The sequence below is a fragment of the Buteo buteo genome, chromosome 2 (assembly GCF_964188355.1).
Source record: "Buteo buteo chromosome 2, bButBut1.hap1.1, whole genome shotgun sequence".
Classification (NCBI taxonomy): Eukaryota; Metazoa; Chordata; class Aves; order Accipitriformes; family Accipitridae; genus Buteo; species Buteo buteo.
The window spans coordinates 24,840,084-24,860,051 of NC_134172.1; the positions used below are offsets into that span (position 1 = coordinate 24,840,084).

At 42.1% G+C, this 19,968-nt stretch overlaps 1 protein-coding gene across 1 annotated transcript in view; it reads left to right on the plus strand.

Moving 5' to 3' along the window:
- The first annotated feature begins 744 nt into the window (after nucleotides 1-744).
- ZNF804B (zinc finger protein 804B) overlaps nucleotides 745-19,968 on the plus strand; it is a 233,209-nt gene continuing 213,985 nt past the window's right edge. Inside the window, exon 1 of the mRNA XM_075022469.1 lies at nucleotides 745-912. Within this exon, the coding sequence (XP_074878570.1) occupies nucleotides 760-912 (153 nt within the window). The 5' untranslated portion in view covers nucleotides 745-759. The remainder of the gene's footprint in view (nucleotides 913-19,968) is intronic.

Consider the following 19,968-nt stretch of genomic DNA (forward strand, 5'->3'; position numbering starts at 1 on the left):
GGGCCCGCTCCGCCCGGGGCTGCCGGTCGCGGCCCGCTCCCCTCCCCGGAGCGGCGAGGGGGGGAAACGTCCTCCCACTAGCCGCCCCCCCCCCCCGCCCCCGCTCCGGCCCTACCCCTCCTCCGCCCCCCCTCGCACCACGCACCGCCTCTCCCCCCCCCCCCCCCCCGCCGGCGGAGGTGAGGCGAGGCGGGGCGCCGACTGCAGCGGCGGCACGGGAGGACTGGGTCGGCGAGGGCTCTCCGCCGAGGCCGGCTGCATCCACCACCCAGCCCGGCGGAGGGAAGAGCCATGAGGAGCAGCCGCCGCTCGAGCTGCCGCCGAGAAACTCCCCTCCGGATGTCGGCTGCCGGTGGCCTGGTCTGAGGAGGAGGGGGAGGAGGAGGAGGAGGAGGGAGGGAGGGACGGGGCCGTAGCAGCGGCGGACTGTGCAAGTTGCGCTCTGCCCTTCTTCTTCCCGGGCCCGTCTCCTACCCGCGGAGCAGCATGCGGACTGGCCTCCGCGCTCCCTCAGATGTGCTCTGGCTGCCGCCGCTGCTGCCGCCTTCAGTGCATCCTGCTGCTGGCAGCGCTAACCCGGGCGCTGGATGAGACGGGAGGGGGGAGATCGCTGCTGCGGTTCCGCCCGCTCCTTCATGCGGGCTTCTGCTCCGGCGGGGGTACCACCGCCGCCGCCGCCGAGGAGGAGCCGGCCTGCCTTCCCCCCCGCCGCCCGCGGGGCTGGGGCGCTCCCCCCGCTCGCCCGCCCGGGGGGCCCGCATGGCGTGCTACCTGGTCATCAGCTCCCGGCACCTCAGCAACGGGCACTACCGCGGCATCAAAGGCGTCTTCAGGGGACCGCTCTGCAAGAAGGGCGCTCGCTCGCCGGTAACTGCCACCTCCTCGCTCCCTCCCTCACTTGCCCCCCGCACGGTAGGAGCGGGGCGGGCGGGCGGGCGGGTGCGCGCGGGGCCGTGGGTGCCCACGCAGCGGGGCGGCCGGCGCGGCGCGGCGCGGCCCGGCCGGTGGGGGGTTGGGGGGGGCGGCGTTGGCCCGCCGGGCGCGCGGCGCGTGGGCGCCGGCTCGGTCCCGCTCTGCGGGGCGGGCGGCGTGGGGGCTGCCTCGGCGGGCGGCTCGGAAAAGTTTCTGCGCCGGCGGCCGCCTGCGTGGGGCCGAGGGGCCGGGGCCGGGGAGGCGGTGCCGGCTCTCCGCCGCGGGGCAGGGGGGCTGCCGTTGGGCTGCGGGTCTCCGCGGACCGCGTCGCGGGCTCACGCCGGCGGCAAGGCTGATTTCTGGCGCTCCGCGGGGAAGTTGGAGGCTGCTAGAGGGGAAGGCGCGGTGCCGGCTCCAGGTGTCGCGGTTTGGTACCTCGTCCGAGGTTCTGACGCTGCGGAGGAGGGGGAGCGGCCGACCGCCGGTTTTCGGCTGCAAAAGAAAAGGAACTCGCGCGTCTGGGCTGCGGCGTGGTGCCAACTACCTGTCCAAGCCGACATGGGGGCAGAACACGCGTGAAGTTCGGGGAGGTCCTGCGGCGACCAGAGACCCGTCGAGCTCCCGCAGACGGTCTCTGTGAGTCGCTAAAGGCGTTCGGCAGGTGTCAGGCTGCGGGGGGGCCGCCGCCGGGCCCCCGCGGCCGCCGGAGCGGAGGGAAGCGGGGTGCCCCGGGGGGGCCGCCCCGCCAAGGGCGCCCAGGCGGCGGCGGAGCGTCGCAGCCCCTGCCCCGGCTATGGATGGTGGTAGCAGCATCGCAAACGCCTCCGTGGTCGCGGCTGAAGTTTGGCTGTCGGCGTGGCGGGTCTCCGTACGTGAAGTGCTGAGGGGTGGGGACCCGCCGCCCTCCGGGCTGGACTTGCGCAGGTACCGGGGGCACCTTGATGCCAGCGGTGGGACTCCCTCCGGCTTCGGCAGTGCCGGGGTGTGCCCCGTAAGGCACCTGCACCCCGAACGCCTCTGGGAAACTGCTTGCCACGCCAGTCTCCGCTTTCTGTTGCTTGGCTTTCCATGACGGAAGGGGACAAGTATTTCATTCTGCTTCCCAAATCCCTCCCGTGTCGTACGCCGGCACTCTGATACAGCACCTACAGGTTCTTCCCTTGTACTGCTGTATCTCTCGTGTGCAGTGTAACACAACTGCGCTGTAGGAATCATCAGTCAGGCGTTTGGCTGAGCTGTGTTTGTGTTCTCTGACCCGTGGAGCTGATCCAGCCTTGCGTGTGGAACCTCCCGAAATGCAGGCGACTTTAACTGAGATTCCTGTACAAAATTATAGAGATAAAAAGGAAAAGACCTCAGAGATCTAAAGTGGGAAGAAGCTTCACTGTAAATACTTTGTATTTAGTAGAAGTTTAACAACTGATCTTCAAGTTGAGCAGTATCAGAGGTATCGGAAGGTATTACCCTCCAAATAGTGTTATGCTCCAAATCCTTCGCTTTCCAGCTTCTTTCCCTTTCTTTCTAGCTACCTAGTGAGTATGCACACCACTCCGCTCAGTCTAAATACCTCATGAAATAAATGTAATTGTCTGTCTCCATTAACAAATCATCATTTTTAACATAGTTCTGCTACCAGCTGGGGGTAATTTCTGTTTAAATGCAAATATCAGAGAAAAAGACCAACAAGTAATTGTATTGATGTTTCTTATTGCTTAAAGTTGTATTCTTTTTTAAAAAAAAGAAAAAAGGATTTTGCTTTAAATTGTAGCATCTTAGTCTGAAGCCAACTATCTAGGGTTTAGTGGACAAGGTAAAAAAAATTACAAAGTTGAAAATAACCTCAGGTTGCTTTCACTACATGGAAATATTCTTTCACGTGAGCTTTCCAGAGTTCGAAACAAGTAGCAAGAGCACTTTGTACTGCTTTTCTCTAAGATAGAACCTCCTGCATCTGAGGTTGACAAGACCAGGAGTTGGGATGCTTTACATGGTTTGGGACTATTTCTATAGAAAGGACTGAATTTTAGCAATCCTTAGCTTTCATTCTGAATTCTTGAGGGAAAGCTTTCACTTCTCCACATACATTTCTTTATTTTTCTTTATTTTCTTTTGCTTTTTTTAGTGGCCACTTTTTGAAGCTAGTCAGGCTTTTGAGGTGATAAGCTAAGTCCTGTGGCGAGGGAGTGGTGGGCAGCTCATGGGAAAAAAAGGTACATGATAAGTTAATGTTTTATTAATGCTGGGTAATTGTAGCTCTAGAACTCTTTTATGTGTTTGATATTTAGCATTTACTGCTGCTTATATATGCTATTTTCATATCTTCTTATGAGAGTCCAGATTTTAGGAGAAAAATAAGGGATGCTTAGTAAGCAAAGTAGATAATAGTTTGCTATTAAATACTGAAAGCAGTGATTCTCTAGAGTAATCTGCATGTGCCTACAAACCTCCAACTTTCCAGACCATATCTTTCCTGCTCATCAGTGTGTTTGAAGTTGGGAACAGTGAACAGCAAACAACACCTAGATATATTTTTGCATTATAGAAGCAGGAGTCCTGCATGCTGAGATTTAGTAATGACTGAGGTAGTAAAATTGTTTTAAGCATGACCTCCCCCCCCCCCCCCCCCAGTACAAACAAACCCTCCAACTATTTGTATTTTCAGTAAGCTATGAGTATGAGTTAAACTTGGGATCACTTCTTATACTTAAGAAGGAAGTCTTAAGCAAGTGTAATTTATTTGTATTCCCTGTGCTGGTGCTTGTATTTAATACTTCCTGATTCTAACTTTGAAAGATACAGGTTATACCTTGCAGTCATTTTTAAAATGCTGAACCTGGGAGCAGCCTTGAAGATCTGATTTTATTGTTTGCACCTTTAAACAGTCTTGTATTTGTATACCATGAGCTATCATATGCATGAGTCTACATAGTCTTTAATAGATAAACATGTACCTTTCTATATTTAAAGTGTTCTGTATTAACAGACCATGAAATGTCAGTAGACTTAAGGCTATGCTTTAAGAAATGAGAACAGTGGTGAATATTTTAAATACCTTTATCAAATTTCATGGCTATATGAACAAGGATTTTTCAGTCTGGATGTTTCTGTAGTATTTATTTAGCATACTTTGCTATTATTGTGTCAGAAACAATTCTGGTCCTTCCTCCTGGTGTGCAGAAAGACCTTTAGCTGTAGCAGTACTAAGAGGAACAAGAGGTGGAGGACTACAAAGATAATGCACTTCATTTGTGCATGTGGATGTGTGGTGACACTGTCATAATACCTTTTTAAAATTCTGCCTTTCCTTTGCCCACTTTCACATGTTGAAAAAGGGACTGGCTATGAATGCTCTGAAGCTGGGATCTGAAGTTAGTGGTAATGAATTCAGAATGAGTGGAATTAGAAGCAGTCACCAGTGAATCAGGTATCAATGGTGGTATGATAGATGTGGATGAGGAAGGGAATGCTGAGTTTAAGCACAGTGACAACATTACTGAGGATAAAGGACAGTTAGCCGAAAAAGGAAGCTGCTTATTTTAGAGACCTGACTCTGTGCTTTAAGCTTTTTTATTTTATCTGGAAAGTTATGTTCATGAACGTATTATGAGCAACTTTTCTGCCTCTAAAAATTTCTATTCAATGAAATGCATTATGATACAGAGATATTACATATACTTCAGAATGATGATACTGTCTACAGCATTTTTGAGTCCTGAATAGATTACATTGATCAGTGTACTGGTTTTAGGTTTTGCAGTCATGATAGATATGCTGTAATATTCACCTGCAGCCAAACCTGCTCAGAGGTTTACTGCCACACCTCACAGGCCTAGCAAAGCTGGCACTGAAAACGACTCAGCTGTGAAACTTTCAAAGAGAATCTTCCAGGATACAGCAGAAAATGGTACTGGGAATTCAGCAGATGGCCCCCTTGCTTCTGAATCATTTCTGAGCCAAGGATGTTATTAGGGTACACTGTTCTGCTTGTGGCTTTTTAAGGTGAGACATAAACAAAGTCTCGTTTACCACTTGTTATTTAAAGATCCCTTTGTATCTTGAAGGAGATAGAAGACTCAGAAGACCCAGTGCCGTAGCCAATTTCTGACTTGGCTAATTATTTTTCTTTGGTTGTTCTCTGCAGCTTCAGCTGAATATACTGTTTTTCACGTACTTCTCTAAGCTGTTTTCTAATAAGGCTGTCGAGCAGCTGCTCCCTTGCACTTAGTGCTTGCCTAATTTCTTTGGGGGGTGGGGAGTGGGAAATACTTCTCTGTTATACAAAGCTACCTTTTAAAAAGCAGAGCTCTCACCCCATTTCCAGAGGCTCCAGTAGTTCTAAATAAGTACATTGCAGGTACTTGGAAATAATGACTGTTTAGTTGATACTGAGCCACAAGCATGCTGTTCCAGCACTAAAATAACTGTAACCAGGATGGGGTAGCACCTTGTTACTCTCTGTAGCAGATAACAACACTGGGCACTTGAAAACTTATTAGAAAATTTAAGCATGTTTGAGGATAGAGGGATCATAAATAGAGAACAGGAGGGCCATGGCACCAGCAGCTCTCTCCATCTGCCTGAGGCTAATGGGGAAATGCTAGCACAACCGTGTCTGCCACATTTTTGTGTTTGCCACCAGTGAGGAGAGATGTGTGCCAAGCACAGCTGTGAGAAAGCAATTTAAAGCTAGACATGGTGAATGGACATGGTGAATGTGTGTCATGTGAAATGTGGTCTAGGTGGCAGCAGGTTAAAAGGAGTATCCACTGTATATCTGGGTGATTAGCTGGAAGACCAGATAACTCATGAGTTTCTGATCATAACCAAGTCATCCCTCAGCACTGTGGCTTCACCCTCAGCAGCACTGAAAATGGAGAGGAAGGGTGTGCTCTAGGCAGTACCAGAGAAAACACATGGGAAATAATATTTCAGTTAAGAAATGTAGTATAAAGGGGCCAATAATGAACCAGCGGCTCCAATAAATAATCTAGTTTGGGTAGTTTCTATTGAATAAAAGGGGGAAAAACCCCTCAACTGTACTAACAAAACAATGTGGAAAGAAAAAGAGGCAGAAATAGGAAAGAAAATGGAAAGTGGTACTTTCACTCTTCTGTGCCAAAAGTCTCTGGCAGCTGCCTCCAGCAGAAGTGGCCACCTGCCAGGGGGGATCCTGCACGCTCTGCTGAAAGCATGGAGCTGGCTTACCGAGGTACCTGCCTTACCCAAGCTAAGGGAAGACACTCCTGCTTAACTATTTCTAATCTCATCGATTCCTGGCACTTCGTGTCTCAGGGTGGGCTCAGTGTGTTTCCTGATGCATCCACCGTGCTGGAGGATCTGAGCATTCCTGCAGCCCACACTCAACCTTATGGCGACTTATTTCCTGATTTTGTGGTTCCTATTATTGTGCTTTCTGTGCATTTCCACAACATGCGAGATACGGAAAGAACTTTCAGAAAATATGAATGTGGTTTTAGCCACATGTAACTTTGCTGCTCATGCCTTGTATTAAACCTGGTTTTGTGGTATGTACCACTTTTGAGCATACTTTGTTTCAGTCAGTGGGTAGCACTTTGTATATAGCATTACAATTAAATTTAATCATCTTCAACCAATTTCTGCTGGGGCCATTTCCTTCACCCACAATTAGCAGTGATGTTAAACAGGTGCTTTATGTTTGACAGTGCCTTTCCAGCATCCTAATATTTTTATTGCTCCCTCAACTGAGTTCTTAAAACCAGATCCATTTCTCTCTTATTTTACATGTGGCGATGCTTGTTTGTCCATTACTTCCAGAGTTATTGCTGTTACATCCATTTGCATTCTCTCTTTCATTTCATACGCATTTTACTCACCCAGAGCGTAGCAGTTTAGGTTTTTTTTTTATTCTGCACTGTGTACAAGTTTGAAAATGGATGTAGAGATCTAGTGTTTTTGAAACAGGTGCTCCCTCGGATAGTGGGTTGAGCTGTTAACCAGGCTCTAAGCATTAAAGGCTGTTCCTCTGCCTGTTCCTGCCCTGTTTACTGGACTCCTGCCCACACGTGCTGTCCACGGTAAGTGCTCGCCTGCCTGTGCTGGGGAGGATGCTCCAGCTCGTTCCTCCTGCTAAATGAACGTTTTGTTTTGACCACTTAACCACTAAATAAAGTGAGTGGCTTTGTTTATGCAAATACTTTCATTTGAGATTAGATTCCTTACATAAAAACTGTGGTCAAAAAAATCTCATAATCTGAAGCTACTTATTCCCTGCCAAAAAGGATTTGCAAGAGCTCCCACAAAAGGTTGCTAAATGGAGAAGGAAAAGAAAGCTTTTAAAGACTGGCTAGAGTGCAGGCATTTTTTTCCTACTTGGGTTTCCCTGATGGACTGTATCGCCTTTGGCTACAAGGCTTGAGGCTTTCTTGGTTTGGGGCTGGTTTTTTTTGGCATTTAACACCAAGAACCTTTGTTAAGTCTTTTTATTACCTCTCAACTGATTATTTTCGAAGACTTAAGTCATCATCACCTGAAAATGTCATTTTTCTCACTTGTATTAGGAAATCTGTGAGGTGTATTAAGAAGAGTGTGGAAAAATATTCCCCTGAGGAACATGTTGACTTTTCTGTATGAAAAACAGAATTTCAAAATATTTTTATCTGCCTGCTGAAATACTGTTATTTTAAAATGCCATTGTGGTACACTGCAAGAGATTTAGTTTTACTGCTTTATGTGTCTATCCACCTGTATAAGCATGGCTTCTTATATGGACATATCTTCCATGATGCCCTCAAGGTCTTCACTCTGGAAAACAGTGCATCACATTTGTTACAACACACAGCAGAAGCTGTAATCCTTCTTTTAGAGCTCAAGAGATAGGATCTTACTGTGAAAGATTTTTACACTTACAACACTAAAAAGAATAATAATCACGGATCAGGGATAATTTATTTAAAAGGTCAAATTAAGTTTATTACAGGGTCAAGTCAATGTCAAAGGGAAGTACAGATGCATACATGGGCCTGCAGGAACCAGAATTCCCAACCTAACGTGCAGTACCATTAAAATCCAGTTTGTCTCTCCAAGGAATTAAGCGGTCTTCACTGGGGAAAACCAGTCATTTTGCAAACATATGTGCATGCAGAAGTCCATGCATGCAAACATTTCCTAATAGCATTAAGAAGATACTTTAAAAGAGCTTTTTAGCATTCACTTCAGCAGTTGCAAACACTGTTTTTTCAAGATTCAACCCGCTCTGCTATTAGCCTTTGAACCTTCAAAACTCTGAATGAACAGTATTAAAATTACTTGATTTATGATGATAATCTGCATAGGTGATACCAGAGGCAGCTACTGTAATATTAGAGCTAGATATACAGAGTTCACTCCTGCATTTCTGTATTTTATGTGGGCACATATCACTGCTTGTCTTGTACAATCAACTACTGCGCATGAGTAATACGATTTGTCACGGAGTATGTACACATGCCTGAAAATGCACTTCACTGCTCAGAACGTATTGTTCTGTACCCAGTCGTAAGACACTTTAATGACAGCTTTTTGTTTTTTTTATATTAGACTAAATTTATGTGCATACTGGATAAGATGTAAACATCATCATCAAAATTTTGTCCCAGTTTCATAGTTATGCATAATGATAATTGGCAAGCTGGTTCAAGCAAAGAAATAGAACTATTGCTGGGAGATTGCATGCAGCTCTGAAACAATTCATACATTAATCAACTGTAGTTGATATCAATTTTTCAATTGATGTTTTCCCTGGAACACATTCTAAAACAGATTTAGTGCATTTGTGTCAACAGAAATATTCTATCTATATTCTGCTCAGACTGAACTGGAGAGATGTATTTGATGTTGTTGAGAAAATTCGCAGTTGTAATCGGCTGTAAATCTGCAGCCTCCATTTCCAACTTAGATTGTAAAATGTTAGGAAGGCTTGTGAAACCAGATCGGAAAGTGTAAGGACAGAACTTCCTAAAATACATCCTCTGATAGCAAAATATTCGGTAAATGGGATTCTTGGGTTAAAATTACAAATGAAATCTGTACAAGTACTATGATCAGATTTCTGCTAGAAATGTAATATCTTACAGTTATTAATCTGTTTTATGTATTTTTCATTTTCAAAGAAAAGTTTTCATATTCAGATTTTTAAAATTCTAATTTTAGTAGTTTTTTGTGGGTTTCAGAAGTGATCAGTACAAATTATTTGCCTATACTAATCTTCATTTTTTTGAACTAATCATTACATCTTCAGTGTAAGTATGACTTTCTGTGAGGTGTGAAAAGCTCTGACCACTGATTTTTTTTTTGGGGGGGGGGGCATCTAAGAAGAAACAAAAGCAGTATATTCATGCTACCCTATGTCAGACACTGGAAAACCAAGTTCAAATCTTGGTATTTTGAGCCTGTTCCTGTGTCATTGTCTGTGATTACAAGAAGCTTCTGGTGACACATTACAGGTTGACAGGGAAAGAATCTGCAGTGATCCTCGCATCGGTTTCTTGGTGAATATTGTGGTCCAAATGCTGGCTAAGGCAAGCAATCAGTGGACTGGATAATAATAAGGATTTCTCTGTGGGAAAGACACTGCTTACTTCCAGATGCTGCTCTGCCTCCTCCACTGTGCTGGAAGGCGTTATGGTGTAGGAGCAGAATATCCAGGATGGCCACAACCTGCAGGGCCACAGGTCTGTGCCAAACAGCAGCCGAGAGGCGTACCCATCATTTCAACACAGGGAGTGGCTGCCTGGTCTGATAAGCACCAGATTAGAAATTGCCACATAACTACTGAGAACTTGTTTAGAAAACTAAATTAAAGAGCACAGTCGTGTAGGTCCCCGTAGAGCAAAAGACAAAAGCTCACAATGTGATGTATATGCAAGTAGTTTGTGAGTACCAAATAATAAATACACATCCCATAAATGTCACTGTATACATATGCAGCTTCTCCTAGCTGTCTGAATGCTTAACTGCAGTCCTTATAAAGCTGTACTACTGCTCTTCCTTGATAGAAGTCCAGGGTTGTTATGTTGTATGCATCTACATGAATGGACACTAGCATTTCCCTTCTTCAGTGTTTCAGTATACACTTACTTCACTTTAAAGAAAACACTATGAGAAAAAATAGTTTAGTGAGCCAAATGAAGAAAGATTAGGTTGGTACTATATACAAAGATTTCAAATTTTCATTAGAATGATAAATATATCCTTGGCTATTCAGTGTGGCAAAGAGGCAATGTAAGGAAGGCTGAGCAATGTTGGAGACAGTGATTTACTCACAAAATAAACAGCACTTTTAAAAAGTTCTGTTTCTGGGAGTGAGTGATAAATTTTTGTGGTTACTAATAATCAATAGAAAAATCACAGATGTGTGCTCTTTGATGCAGACGTTGTGTTCGTATCCTATAAAAAAAAAGACATTGAAATAAGTGTTGAATATGTAAACTTGCTGGTTTTATATTTTGTTCATTTCTTGCTGCTGAAGACCTGTTTATCACCATAGTGTATTGTATGCCATGTGGAACAGGAGTTTTTATTAGGTATATACTGTACAATATATGTGTTTTATTGCTTAGCATTATAATAAGCGTATTTTAGAAGTTAAACTTCAAAAAATACAGATGCAACATTGTGGTTATTTATCTTAGAAGTTAACCCTCCCCTCAACATAAACAAAAAATGGTCTTTAAATTTATTCCCTAGAGGACATGTCTTATTTGAAAATGATAGCACTTGGTGGAGAAAGATACGCCTTTCATTTTGGCTAGGTTAATAAATCTGTGCAGCACAGTTTTAGAGCTCTCTTCGTATTATTGGGGAACGAGTTTTCATTCTGTGAAGTTTAAAAAAAGAGAGTATTGACAGCACTGGGCTTTTTATTATATAAAGCAGATATGATGGCTGAAATAGAGGGTTATATCCATATGCCATGGAGAAATGGAGAAAGGAAAAGAGAGCAAATAAATCTGGGTTGTTTGGGGTTTTTTTTAGTTTCTTTTTTGACAGCTGTCTACTAGTCTGGGTATCTATTCATAATATTATTTTTTCACCTTAATGAATCACTGACTTTGTAGGTGATTGAATTGATATCTGTGGGTTATGGGATCAGCCTTTAAATGTTTATGTTGATTTGCCTACATGACAACTTTCATCAGTAGGGATCATTATAAACAGCAAATTGGAAGACGTTAAAAAATTTGTTTCCTTGAAAGGGGTTTAAACAAGTTTACAGAATGACTTAACAGAGCCTGCGTAATCTTCACAGGCAATAAAACCAAAGGCAGAGAAATGTGCTTAAAATCCACAGCAAAAATGTTTTGTTTCCACTGTTTGTTCTTGAAGACTCACCTTTTAAGCTATAGCAAATGAGGCTTATTAGGCATGTCCATTTAGAAATATTACAGTAGAAAAACAGTTTTCAATGCTTTTCTTTTTAAATTTGGAGTTCATTTGCAAACTTAAGTAATAAAGACCTTGAATGCCTTTTCCCTCTACCCAAATATGGTTGCTTATCCCAAGCTTTTGCCAAACACTGTCTGAAGAGTAAAATTATGATTCAAAAAAAGTATTTGAAATGTGTATTTTTAGAAACTATTTTAACTACTGTGATTAATCATTGTACCAAGCAATGCTGTAACCTTGTATAATTCCAAAAGAATCCCAAATGCACCAACACCCCAAACCACCCCAAACCATGCCCCCAAACATAACAAAATAGAGTTAGCAGGTGAGATCACCATGAATGTGATGAATCACTGGCAGCCTTTCTTCTTATGTCAGCTCAGGTAAAGTTCAGATCTTAACCTTCCACTTGCCTGGGAGCCATTATAGAAATCCTAATTGGCTGCCTGATTGCCTTTTAAGAATAATAACTGATTAAGGAATTGTAGCACTTTACACAGAAGAGTTTTAAATACATAAAGCATTCCAAGCTGTCTCCTTACGATAAAAGGTATGGCTGCTCGTGTTATATGTTATAAAAGAAACTCTGTTATTTTCTATCATTGTTATGTACTTACTTAGCTATGTTTATACTCTAATCTCTGACTAATAAGGATGGCGAATGTAGGCATTAGACAGCCTTAAAAAGATTGATGCTTTTGATTACAGCATACTATAGGATAAATCGTAGGGTGCAAATCTCTTACAGAGTTAAGGATATGTGGTATCTGAAGAAACATAGAGGTGTCAATTTTCTGTTTGATGGTACTAATATATTTTGATAAGATCTGCATATTAAGAATGAGCCCTCAAGTTCAGTGATTTAGTACTGCAATTGTACACTGTACTACACAGTCGGTAGAACAAACAATAAAAATGTGAATCCTTGCCTCTGCTCTGAAGGACAGTGAACAAAGACATGTAGGCATTACAGCTGCCAGGCGTGGAGACGACTTGCTTTTCAGAAATGACTGGAAAGAGGAAAGAAAGTGGGATAGTAAATGTGAACGGGGAGGTTAATTGCAAAGTAAATGAGTTTGCTACAGAAAACGCTGAGGCTCAGATCCTCAAAGGCTATGTGTGTATTAGTAAACAACACCAGGGAATGTGCCAGGCACTGAAGCTTATTCAGCTAAAGTATGAAATTGTGAGCATTGTTTCTAGTATGCTTGTGGTATCAACCAAGTACCACTGTCCCAAACATTTCTTTGAGAGGGTTTGGGAGCTAGGATAGGGCAGGGACCATTACCAGCATGCGGTTTCCATTCCAAGAGAGTTTAACAGCACTGACATGGGCTGCTCAGTAAAGGCAGATAAAAGCCTCCCTTCTTTTTTTGTCAGGCTTTGAAATCCCTCCCCTATATGGAACTTCACCTACTGGGAACACTGCCCATCCGCTGTTGTTCCCCAAACTATAACTGGGCATTGAGAGAATGGTGGGTGCCATAAGTCAAAATTGTGCTGGGGAGCACTGTAAAAAACCTGATGTTGACAGTCGTGTACTAGTGCTTGAGCCCATGTCCTGGCTCTGTTTAGTTACTAGGCTGAGGGTAGCCTGGGCTCCAGTTCCGTTAAGGGTATGCAGAAGATAGGACTGGACCTTGGAGTGTGTTGGGAGATCTGAAGATTGAAGGGTAGTGGCTGGATCTCCTGACAGCAAACTGGTGGGTGGATTAGATGGTGCAGCTGGATTTCCTCACAAATACCACTACAAATCTGTCTCATGCTCCTGACAGGAGGAGTCCCAGTAAATGTGATATGCATATGCTGACTGAAGGAGAGAAAGCTCAGCTTTACCACTTGGCAATGAACTTCAAAGATAAAGAGCAGGTGAGAGGATATTGGTGAATCATAATGAGCCTCTTGGAGTGCTTTCTGTAGTTTCTTCAAGTATCCTTAAAATTCACAGAGACCAGAAATGCCCGGCGACTGTCTGTTCAGGGCAGGATTTTAGCTTGTGTAAATCAATGTATTTAATTGATTGCATTTTCCAAGGTTGATTTATGCCAGCATGGATCTGGTCATCAGATTTTATTTAGATTTTATTTAGTAAGTAATCTGGCTAAAGTTAGTGACTACTAGTTGCTAGGGCCTCCAGGGTTGAGGCATATGGTCCAAAAATGAAACCTTGTATATTTTTGCTGGACTCTATAGAGTGACTGTCTTTTCTGTACTACTGAAATGCAAACAATGCTGGTTAATTACAAACCATGCTGCTATAGCATATATATTGATACAATAACTAGAACACCTTCCTTGCTAATGGAGCACCTCTTTGATTTGCACACTTCCCTGAGAGCACACTGTTTGACTCAGAACTTGCTGCCACATTCCTTATCCTCATAGCAGATAGATGTTCATTGAGAAGGACAATTCTGCGGTTATTCACTGCAGGATGGTGTTATACCATACATTTTAGATGCTCAACATAGTAACATCAGTGCCACTTGCTTTCAGGATCCAGAGTTCTGGTTGGAATAAATCAGATCTAAGTAAAAGACATATATAAAGCGCTTCTTATCTTTCCAGCAGAGAAAAAGCTCCACAGAAGTCAGTCACAACTTTTGCTGGATTAGAAATGCAGAGCAGTGCGTTTTTGAAATGTGAATTAGTGATCAGACTTAATATCCCAATATCAATTAATATGAATCACTAACCTAGTATTATCTTAATACCCGAATATTAAGCTAGTATCCTGTTCTTTGCTGTTACAATTTTGGGGCATAAGTGAGTGACTAGGCCAGTTAACACCAGCTGTTGATGTAGTGAACTGATTTGTTTCCTATGGAGGACAAGTTTCATTTTCAGGTTTCTTTCATATCTAATGCACAGTATTTTATTAACAATGTAAGATCAATTTTCTGGGTTTGTATGTTTAGCTGCCCTGTTAGTGATTTCTGTTTGTTTCTTTTCCTCTTAATTACAGTGTTGCCATGCTGGTAATTTCCTCTAACATGAATTTGCCAACAGTCATTATCTGTAAGGCTGCTTGAGGAGGAATCCTGCTCTTTAATGACTTCAGTGGGACCCTGCCCTTGGATGAAATAGGAGGGCTGGCATTTATTTCCACATAAGATATTCCCTCTTTACAAGAGCAGAGAGTCACTCTGCTGTTTCAGTTCTGCAGGTGTGTGCGCACCAGGGATACTGTGGGGATCTGGGTGACTGCAGGTCACTGAGTGTTGGGAAACTCTTGAGTGTGGTGCTTTGCTCGTCAAAAGGGATTCATTTTTGGGTAGTCTTATTCCTTCACGTTGTTGATGTCACCATCAGGCAAGTGAGAGATGGAGGTATCTTGCTTTATTATCTAGAGCTAGCAAATATTTCCATTGTGATACTAAGTGATGATCTGATGAGTCTGGAAAATTACTACTAGAAAATTAAGTCTGGAAAAATGACATCTATGGGGATGCCAGATCTTTTGTGAGGCTGCTTCAGTTTCTCTAACTGGGGAGGATATATATGATAACTGTCTGCTGGCCCTCCTTTTGGTATGTCCTCTAGCAGTGCTATGCTACACGCACCGTGGTACCTACTAGTCACTGCTCACTCTGTATCTGTCCAAAAGTTGAGGAGAAAACATGGAAGATGGAGCTGTGAAGGGCTGGGTTGTTCATCCCGCCTGTCTGAGATGCGCTTGGAGTTCATCATGGTTCAGCAGGCTGGGGGTGATGTGGAGAACTGCCTCGGGAAGGTGAAAGGGACAGAACAAAAGGGGAAGCTAAATATGGGAAAATACATGTTTTTTCCCTTGGTTTTGTTTTCATACTGATAGCATGCTAGAGAAAAGGTATTCATCCATGGCCAAAGGTCTGCAACATGACAGTAGATCTAAAATAATTGACACAAAGAAATAAAAGCCTTGGAAAACAGAATTTTGGCAATTGTGTGTGAGGATATTTTTGCTCTCTCTGTAGCTGGTTAATGAACTAGTCTGCAACTGCGGCTGGAAATAGACTCAGCTCCCTCACTGTGATATTTAGCCTACTGGCACTGGTTTAATCCCACCCCCAAAAGAATTAAAACACAGATACAGGTTACATAGGATTTTAGTTAATTTATGTGTAGTTAGTCTGGATGCACGTATGCGTTACAGGCAATGTAAAAAAAGAAGGGTTGGTTTTAGTATGCAGGTAAGTGAACTGCCTCCCTTGCATGGCTTTAATTTCAGTGTTTTTATTAGTGTGTTTAAACTATAAACTGTTGCTCTGTTAGCGCACTGAGTGCATTTATCACAAACTAAGAGTCCGAGAAAATGCAGCTTTTGTCAGGAAAAAATGAAGAGTTCCCTTCTTCAGGTATGGTGCTGAGAATGATTTTGCGTAAAGGAGGGAATGAATCAATAGCTTTTTCAGTTGCAGGAGCACAACTTTTCATGCTAGGTATGTCCCTAGGAAGCATAGTTTTTAGGTAGGCATGTGCAATAATTTATGTCTGAGCCATTTGTTAATATTGGCAAAGCGTCACAGGTACTCTGAGTGGTTATGGCAGACTGGGGAGAAGAATGCAGCAGCAGGTTGCTGCTTCATCCCCACACCAAGGGCTGGCATTTGTACTCAGCAAGAAGTCAGAAAGGTATATTATTTTCCCCTGTAACTAGTACAGGAATTAATCTGTACTTCTCATAGTAGTTTCAAGGAGTTTTACAGAGCTCGGCTTTCATGATTTTCAGCAAAATCTCTTGTAAAAATGTTTATAGAAAATCCTGTCTCCTATGCAATTACTCTGCCATATGCAGCGGCACATCTTACTCATTCTTTGAACATTTTATGCTCGCAGGGGAATTTAAGAATAAAAACTACCACAGAGTACAAAATTAACATATCAAATTAATTTTGTGTTATACACACAGAGTGATGGATAATGTCGATTCAGGGCTTGAGCCTGCATATGCTGAAATTGACAAGATTTCTTGGTGTTATTTTGGTTTATGATTGGCACATAAAGGTCTTGAATTCTTTCTAGTTGTATAAAAACCCATGTTATTAAATAAATACAGGCAAAGCATATTAACAAAAAACAATGGCAAATAAAGAATACATTAGGTTCTTCTATAAGGAATATAATACCAAATTTCTACCAACCTTTTTTTTTTTCATGAAGAACAAATACATTTGCAGTCCTATAATTATTTTCTAAAGGAGAAAGTCAGTCCGATTACTTTCAGATCATTATATCATCTGTGTTAGAAAGTGGTAATTGGGAATTACACAGAGTTTCTATCAGGTTTGGCTTGGCAGCAAATAAGGTTAACATAAGTGGTCATATAGCTGAGTTAATTTTAAATGATCTTTGAGGTTTTGATGTTAAGGTTGAAATGCCTGTAAAGTAAGCTAAATGCTGCTTGTGTTTGGAATGTGATCTGATGTATAATTCTGTTTCTCCTATTGAAAGGTTAGAAGTTGTAATCCAATGTTCAGAATCAACAGCAGAAATGTGTCTTTTTAAAGTTTAGAAATTTATAAAACTTAATATAAGCTGATTTGAAAGATTTATATCCATGTAATGGTGTGGGTGTGGAAGATACCAGATTTTAATCAGTGTAAATTTTGGACTATGCAGGATATTGTCAGTGTTGTGAGTTCATACTCTGGGTGGTGGGGCTGTTAAAGAATGTGGATTTGAGCAGTTGGTGTTGTTATATATTAAAAATAAATATGTAGAGAAATTTATTAGGGTGAAGGACTGTATGTAAGACTTAGGATACCCAACACTATCCATTATAGTGCTTTTAAAGACTGTCATGCCTTTGTTAGTATTTTGTCATTTTTCAAAACTAAGCAAGCTTAACACACTGCAGAGGCTGGTTAATTAATTTATTTAGAGTTTTTGTGACACCTAATTGACTGTTTCTCTTTCTCCTTAACAAAGAGATTTTTGCAACTAGGCTTTTTTTTTGTTCTCTCAAAAGAGGAAAGGATCAAAGTCATGGCAGTGTTAGCTCAAAATTTAGGCCAACATCTTTTGGCTGTTTTGGAAATACAGTGTTGCTGTGTTCTCTCTTGAAGGGAAAACAATGTCTTTTTCACATGCACAATGACTTCCCATGCTAAGTCAGCTTGAATTAAAGTCGCTGAATGTTCTATGGCAGAAAGAGCTTTGACCCTAAATTTGATTTTAGCCTTCCTCGCTGCAGCCTGAGGACAGGAGGAGAAATGTGTAGTGTTTTCACAGAATACTGGAAATCTTGTGGACATCCGACCGCCTCCCTTTCCCTTTGTTTTATGCATTAATTTGGTAAAAATAAATTCAGCAAGCCTAGAGAAGGGAAGGACAGAAGAAAAGGAAGGTAATAATGAAAGTTGTATGAAGGAATGCTTTCCTTGCTTCCATTATGTCTCCCTGGTTGTTCCTAGAAAGCTATGATGTGCTTTGCTCTTACTACTGTATGATGGCTCAGTGCAGAGTGCACACACATGGTGAGCCAGCTAAATGGGGAAGGGCAAAGAGCAGAAGGTGAGGAAAGGGAGGTACAAGGAGGCAAAGGCGACTGTGGCCCCTTCCTCCAAGAAGCACCCTACGCAGCAGCAGCAGCAGGAGTTGTGAAGGTCCTCCATTATTCTTGAGGGGAAGTGGTGCAAGTAAGAGGCAAACTGGGGGGGTAGTTTACTTCCTCGTCAGGAACTGGTTGCAGAAATGAAAAGGACACTCCTTGAAGTCGGGGGGGATTGATGCATGGAGATGTGCATGTAGACTCTTTACATGATCCAGTTTCTAAGCTACAGTATGTAAGTATTGCTGCCATCAAGAAATAGGATAGATATACAAATATATATATTTGTAATATATATAATTCATAATATATAAATATGAGATTTATATACAAGATCTATAAATAGGGAAAGTACATTTTCACTAAAGCTGGAGAAGATGGGATCTAGTATTCTCCTGATAAAATGTGATGCTGTTATTGGAGAGGGAAGGAATCTGTGTGGGGAAATGAATGTGTAAGTTAAAAATGTATATTACATTTCTATAAATTCATTTTATGCTAATATTAACAAGACTAACACTTTTTCACATTAATATATGAGAACAGTGTCAGTAATTTTTGCCTGGGTCCAGTGGCAGCATACCTATATACTTTATTTGACACATCCTGGCTCTGAATATTTTAATGAGATTTCTTCCTTTTCCGGTTTGTGAAGCTCTCTGTGCACTTAAATGTGCACATCTGGTACCTGACTTCTGAGAAAAAAATAATAATACGTTGACCTTGTTAATGAAGGAGACAATTCTAGCAGAAGTTAGGTGGTAGTCATCTGTATCAAGCTCAGGATAGTCTAAAAATGGCAGGCCACTGATATCTTCATGTATTATTCAAAATAATTAGTGCGAGCAGTCAGTCTCACATCAGCTGCTATGAGTTTACAAGATGAGGCACAGTCCCAGGCTGGGGCCGGAAAACCTCCCTGAGCACGGGTCTGTGCTTGAACTCAGAGTTGCAGGTGCAGGTACAGGTGCACTTAACGGCGAGCATCTTTGAGCAGCTTGCTGGCTGAGATCGTACAGAAGGGTGGCATGTGATTGTTCCTGACCATATAGGCATAATTTTATGTTATTTTAAAAAAAAAAAAATCCACTGTCTCTTAATCAATGGGCAAAAGAGAAAGTAATTAGATTGTGCAGTGTTTGCATGAGAATAGATGAGTAAATTGCATTAAGTAAACTCCCTCTAATCAGAAGTACTTCTTTAAAGAAATGATGTTAATAAGCATAAGTAAGAATAACAAAGTCTGGGTGTTGGTTTCTAGGACCACAAAGAAGACAGATAGTTTTATTTACAGTTTCCAGTTTTGTAAAATCTACCAGAATAATTTTTTTTTGTTGTGATAGGCTATACTATATTTCTTCACCAAAACAGTAAAAAAGAATAAAGAGAGTAAATATTAATGGGTATTACTACATGTATATGGATTATTCATGTAATGCTACATGACACCTATCCTGGAAATGAGGGGACAGGGGTATATTTGCTAGCGTGGTGTCCTTAATTCTGTCATTTATAATGATAGGAAAGGTAATGAAAACTACTTGTTGAAGACAGCTCACAAAAATGATAAGCGAGAGCAAATAGGTGACACATTGGGAAGAAGAATTCCTGGTGGTTAGAGATGACAGAGGAGGTCTTATGTGCGCTATCTATTGTGGCTCTATGCCTGCCTCCTGGATAACTTTAGCAATTCAATTAACCGATATGAGCCCGTGTTTCATCATCTATAAAAGGTAGATAATACTTACCCACCTCACAGCATCTTAATAATTGATTTTTGTGAAGTGCTTTGTAATTCTCAGATGGAAGGCACTACACAAGTGTCAAGTATTATTATTGCTACTACCAGTAGTAACAGTACTTGGCATTTATACTGCTCTTGCCTGTTTACAATGCTTTAACATTAAGTAATGCATTCCTGCAGTGCCTCTGTGAAGTAGGTACCTATGTACTTTTACAGATGAATAAATTCAACAATCATCTAGCTTTTCCATTTTCACGGTGATGGTAAGATTTGGGAAAAAAAAAGGTGAAAAAAATCCTAAAGTACAAACATCTGTGTGATGATTAGAGTGCTTGTGGAAGGTTGTAGATTAGGTCTGGAGTCTGGTCACGGTTAG